The sequence below is a fragment of the Eimeria acervulina genome, genomic scaffold (assembly GCF_000499425.1).
Source record: "Eimeria acervulina Houghton genomic scaffold, Eah_scaff1018, whole genome shotgun sequence".
In the NCBI taxonomy this organism is placed as follows: Eukaryota; Apicomplexa; class Conoidasida; order Eucoccidiorida; family Eimeriidae; genus Eimeria; species Eimeria acervulina.
In genome coordinates this window covers 1-5,541 of record NW_013550425.1, presented here as the reverse complement: position 1 = coordinate 5,541, position 5,541 = coordinate 1, and the positions used below count along the sequence as shown (strand labels likewise).

General features: G+C 43.1%; 2 protein-coding genes across 2 annotated transcripts in view; both read left to right on the top strand.

Moving 5' to 3' along the window:
- The window catches only part of EAH_00053970 (splicing factor 3B subunit 2, putative), a gene marked incomplete at both ends in the record, with an annotated part of 6,285 nt that extends 1,853 nt beyond the window's left edge, over positions 1-4,432 (top strand). The window contains 7 exons of the mRNA XM_013397823.1: positions 121-251; positions 697-815; positions 1,342-1,613; positions 1,894-1,973; positions 2,444-2,918; positions 3,159-3,266; positions 4,416-4,432. Of these exons, the coding sequence (XP_013253277.1) occupies positions 121-251; positions 697-815; positions 1,342-1,613; positions 1,894-1,973; positions 2,444-2,918; positions 3,159-3,266; positions 4,416-4,432 (1,202 nt within the window). The remainder of the gene's footprint in view (positions 1-120; positions 252-696; positions 816-1,341; positions 1,614-1,893; positions 1,974-2,443; positions 2,919-3,158; positions 3,267-4,415) is intronic.
- A 656-nt stretch (positions 4,433-5,088) lies between these two features.
- EAH_00053960 (hypothetical protein) lies at positions 5,089-5,541 on the top strand (the record flags this gene model as incomplete). The annotated part of the gene is made up of 1 exon (XM_013397822.1): positions 5,089-5,541. A coding segment is annotated over one exon (453 nt), but the record flags the coding sequence as incomplete, so codon positions are not given.

Sequence of the window (5,541 nt, the reverse complement as noted above, 5' to 3'; positions counted from 1 at the left end):
ATACTATATAGATGTTTATATATTTATATATTTATTTATTTGTTAATCCGTTGTTTAATTAATTAATTTATTTATATTCAATTCATTATCCCATCGTATTTTATTTGTTATTTGTTTCAGCGCACATCGAAGCAACGAAGATCTCTGAAGTGCGATCGGCGTTGGTTGAGGCTGAGAAGCAAAAGACGATGAGACAAAGAATGAGAGAGAAAGTGCGGCCGAAGGCGAACAGATTGACTATAGATTACCAGGTAATTCAAGGGTTTAGGGTTTAGGGTTTAGGGTTTAGGGTTTGGGGTTTGGGGTTTAGGGTTTGGGGTTTGGGGTTTAGGGTTTGGGGTTTAGGGTTTGGGGTTTAGGGTTTAGGGTTTAGGGTTTTATTATTACTTTGATTATAGTAGTAATAATAAGAGTTATTAATAGAATTAAGATAATAATGCTAATAATAATAATTATTATTATTTATAATTATAATAACAATTATAATTAAAATCATGATATCAATTATAAATCTTACTATGACTATAATTACAACAACGATAATTATAATAATTATTAATCTAATAATAATAATAATAATAATAATAATAATAATCATTATTATATTTATTATTATTATAATATTTATTATAATAATAATAATATTTATTATTAATATTATATATATATATAATTATGATTACGGTGCAACTGCAGGTTCTTCACGACTGTTTTTTTAAACATGCGGTGAAGCCTCCTTTGACGAAGTTAGGCGATCTGTATTACGAAGGTAAAGAGTTTCAGCAGGCCAAGAGGAACATAAAACCGGGTGTATTGTCAGATAGACTCAAAGAAGCACTCGGGATGGGTCCTTTGTCGCCTCCGCCGTGGCTGCTCAACATGCAGAGGTCTCAATGCTGCTCCTGCTGCTGCTGCTCCTGCTGCTGCTGCTGATGCTGATGCTGCTGATGCTGATGCTGCTGATGCTGATGCTGCTGATGCTGATGATGCTGATGCTGCTGATGCTGATGCTGATGCTGCTGATGCTAATGCTTATGCTGCTGGTGTTGCTGGTGCTGCTGCTGCTGGTGTTGCTGCTGCTGCTGCTCGTGATGCTGCTGATACTCATGCTGCTGCTGCTGGTGCTGCTTATACTGCTGCTGCTACTGCTGCTGCTGCTGCTGCTGCTTATGGCGCTGCTGCTATTGTTGATGCTGATACATGTTTCTCCTGCTGCTACTGTTCATACCGCTGCTGTTGCTGCTACTGTAACTGGTACTGCTGTTGCGGCTGCTCATACTGTTGCTGCTGCTGCTGCTCATATTGCTGCTGCTGCTGCTGCTGCTGCTGCTGCTGCTGCAGGTACGGGCCTCCCCCAGCCTATCCTCGGTTGCGTCTCCCGGGTTTAAATGCACCTATACCTGCGGGGTGTAGCTACGGCTATCAGCCAGGAGGCTGGGGTCGACCCCCTGTAGATGAAGGCGGCAGACTTTTGTTTCGATTAGATGAAGAGACAGATGAAGCTGAAGAGACAGCTGAACTGCAGCAAGATGCACCAGATGCAGCAAATGATGTCTTGTGGGGAGAGCTGCCTCCTGATGCCGATGCACCACAGGAAGAAGAAGAAGAACAAGGTTGGCATCCTCAAACCCTAAACCCTAAACCCTAAACCCTAAACCCTAAACCCTAGTGCGGAATATAATATGTATATATATATATATATTTTCTTTGATTATAATATATTCTTTAAGCAATTATGTTATATACCCTTGTTTGTAAATCCTAAACCCGCATAAACCCTAATGAATACACCGTAAACCCTAAACCCTAATTAATAAGTTACAATAAACCATTATAATACCCTAGCTGCACTGGGAGCAGCACAGGGCTTAGGGTTTAGGGTTTAGGGTTTAGGATTGTGTTTGCGTCTGTGTGCCTCTCTCTGTCTTTTTGTTGCTTCAGAGGGAGAAGCAGCTGCAGGGGAGGGAGCGCAGGTATGGATGGAGACTAGGGTTTAGGGTTTAGGGTTTAGGGTTTAGTGTTAAGACGACAGCAGTAATGAAATGCATTTATCTTTTATTTGTTTGTGTGTTTATATATTAATATGCTTATTATATTTTGTTTATTTATTTATATTTTATTTATTTATTTATTTGTCTCCGCTTAGCAAACCCTAAAACAACATAACAAACATTACGCAAAAAAAGAGTGATAGAACTACAAATATATAAATAAATATATTAATAAATATATTAATAGATATAGGAATTAATATATATATATATATATAACTCTTATATCTGCTGCTGCTTCTGTTGGTGCTGGAGATGTTGCTGCTGCTGCTGTTGGTGCTGCAGATGTTGTTGCTGCTGCTGCTGCTGCTGTAGGTGCTGAAGCTAACTTGATTGATTGTTAGATTTATTTATTTGTTTGTTTGTTTGTTTGTTTGTTTGTTTGTTTACAGCTGTCTGCAGATACACCGTTTGCTGCAGGTGCGGCAAGTGTGGGTTTGAGCAGCATAGGTTTATCATCGCCTGCTTCAGTGTCTCTGATGCAGCAGAAGGGCGGCTCTTCATCTGTCTCTTCATCGTCGAAAGCTTATACTGTATTGACACCCCAGGAGACAACAGTGCAGCAAGGGCAGCTATTTGGTGTGAAGCATACGTACCGAATTCCTGCTGCTGCTCTTTCAAGACAGCAGCAGCAGCAGCAGCAGCAACCGGGATCTGGCCTTGCTTCGGGTGTACAGACACCTGCAGGTGTCTCCACCCCACGCCTCCTCAGCGGTAGAGCCTCCCCCTTCATTCCTGGTGTTGCATCTCCTTTTGTCGGTTCTGCTGCTGCTGCTAGCGGTGCAAGCACGCCTCTTGTTGCTGCTGCTAGAGCAGGAGCAGCAACTCCGATCGGCGTTACTGTCTCTCTTAACCCAAATGAAATGGGTGCGTTGCTGCTGCTGCTGCTGCTGCTGCTGCTGCTGCTGCTGCTCATGCTGCTGCTGTTACTTGTGCTGCTGCAGCTGCAGCTTGTGCTGCTGCTTGTGCTGCTGCTGTTGCTGCTGCAGTTTGTGCTGCTGCTGTTGCTGCTGCAGCTTTTGCCGTTGCTGCTGTTGTTGCAGCTTCTGCTGCTGCTGCTGCTGTTGCTGCAGCAACGTGTTTATGTTGTTGGTGTTTGTGCTGCAGAACAAGAAGGTGCATTTACAGCAGATGTTATTAGGCAGCAGCTGCGGCAGCACGAAGAAGCAGCAGCAAGAGCAAAAGCAGCAGCAGGACAGATAGACCCTGCAGATCGTGAGTCTCCCTTTCTTTTGTCTCCTTCTCTGTCTCCTTTTGTTTGTTTGTTTGTTTGTTTGTTTGTTTGTCTGTGTCTGTCTGTCTGTCTGTCTGTCTGTCTGTCTGTCTGTCTGTCTGTCTGTCTCTGTTTGTTTGTTTGTTTGTTTGTTTGTTTGTTTGTTTGTTTGTTTGTTTGTTTGTTTGTTTGTTTGTCTGTCTGTCTCTTCTTTGTCTGTCTCTTCTTTGTCTGTCTCCTTAGTGTGTCAGTCTCCTGTGTCTGTCTGTCTATTTAATGTTGTATTTGTTTTAATGCAATAGGATTTACTTTTTGTCTTTTAATTGTTTGAGGTGTATCTTCAGAAAGAAAGAGAAAAGGCGATGAACTGCGAGGTGTCTCCGCAGCAGCAGCAAAATCTAAGAAGAAGAGACAGTTTAAATTTTAGGTGTATATATTTTGTCGCATTCTTCTGTCTCCTTTCTTTGCTTCTCTTTAATAGCCCTACGCATTATATATATATTTATTTAATATATATATATATATTTATTTTATATTATAAACATATACATATATATATATATATATTTATATATATATATATTTATATGTCTGTCTGCTTTGTTGTGTCTTGTCTGTTTCTTTATATTTTTCTGTCTCCTTTGCTTCTTTCTTTTGTTTATTCGTCTCTGCTCATTATTTTATCTGTCTCCTTTATTAGAGATGAATTAAAAATAAATTAAAGAGGAGATGCCTCAAACAGAGACAGATAATTAGCAAATAAACAACAACAACAAAAGGAGACAGAAGAGACAGAAGAATGTGCTGTCTACTGACAGTTTATTAAAACAAACAAATAAACAAATTATTATTCTCATATAGATAAAACCCTCATGCTCTATGCATTTGTCTCCTTTTGTATCCGCACTACTAGGGGTTTAGGGTTTAGGGTTTAGGGTTTAGGGTTTAGGGGCTAGGGTTTAGGGTTTAGTGGGCGGGTTTTGTTTAGGGCTCGGGGTTTAGGGATTAGGGTTTGAAGCGTAGGTGTTTGGGGGTTAGGGTTTAGGGTTTAGCGTTCTTAGGGTTTAGGGTTTAGGATCAGCAGCGGCCTGGGCCCGCCTACCCCTGCTACATGCCTTTAGGATTTAGGGTTTAGGGTTTAGGGTTTATAGACGTCTCGCTAGGTTGAATGGTTTAGGGTTTAGGGTTTACAGACGTTTCGACGGCTTAGGGTTTAGAGTTTACGGTTTAGGGTTTAGGGTTTTAGTGAAGGGTGTTCCTAGGTGGTTGGCCGTGGAGCTAAACCCTAAACCCTAAACCCTAAACCCTCGAACGGGCAAACCCTAAACCCTAAATAGCAAGAAGCCCTAAACCCTAAAAATTAAAACAAATATTTAATTCTTTTATTTCTAAACCCTAAACCGTAAACCTACGGACTCAAGAAGACACTGAAGACAGTCGGCGGCCAACCCTAAACCCTCCCCCCAAACCCTAAACCCTAAACCCTAATCCCCCAGCCCCAAACCCTAAACCCTAAAGTTTAATGCATCTAAAACCTAAACCCTAATAATTTATTCTTTTGTCTTTGTTTTGTAAACCCTTGGCGTCCTCGGGGGTGCTGCCACCTCCCGCTAGCGGGCAGGAGCCCCCCAAACCCTAAACCCTAAACCCTAAACCCTAGGCTACAGACCGTAAACCCTTATCTTTCAGTACAGGATGGGGGTTTCTTAGTAGCTCATGTGCTGTCTCTCCTTCTCGAACGAACCCCCCGTAAACCCTAAACCCTAAACCCTAACTAAACCCTAAACACTAACGATGGTGTTAGTGAGGAGCCCGAAGCGCTCTATGCCTCCTAGCAGCGCCGACAACAGTCAGCAGCAGCAGCAGCAGCAGCAGCAGCACCCCAATAAAATCCCCGCTGCATCTTCACTTGTACGCAACCGCACCGCTTCTGCAGCAGCAGCAGCAGCAGCAGCAGCAGCGACAGCAGGAGCAGCACAGGCTGCAGCAATTGGCCGCAGCAGAATACCGAGGCTTTCTGATAGACAGCAGCAGCAGCAGCAGCAGCAACACCTGGAAGAGCAGCAACAGCAGCAGCTCTCCCTGCAGCAGCAACATGTACAGCAGCATGCGCAGCAGCAGCAGCAGACTCTGCTGCAGCAGCAGCTGAGCAACGTCTCCACACCTAATCGCCCCCCATTAGTTAGAGGTGCTGCAGCTGCTGCAGCTGCTGCAGCTGCTGCTGCTGCTGCTGCGTTTGCTTCTCCAGAGGGTTCGGCAGAGAGAACAGCCGTGGCA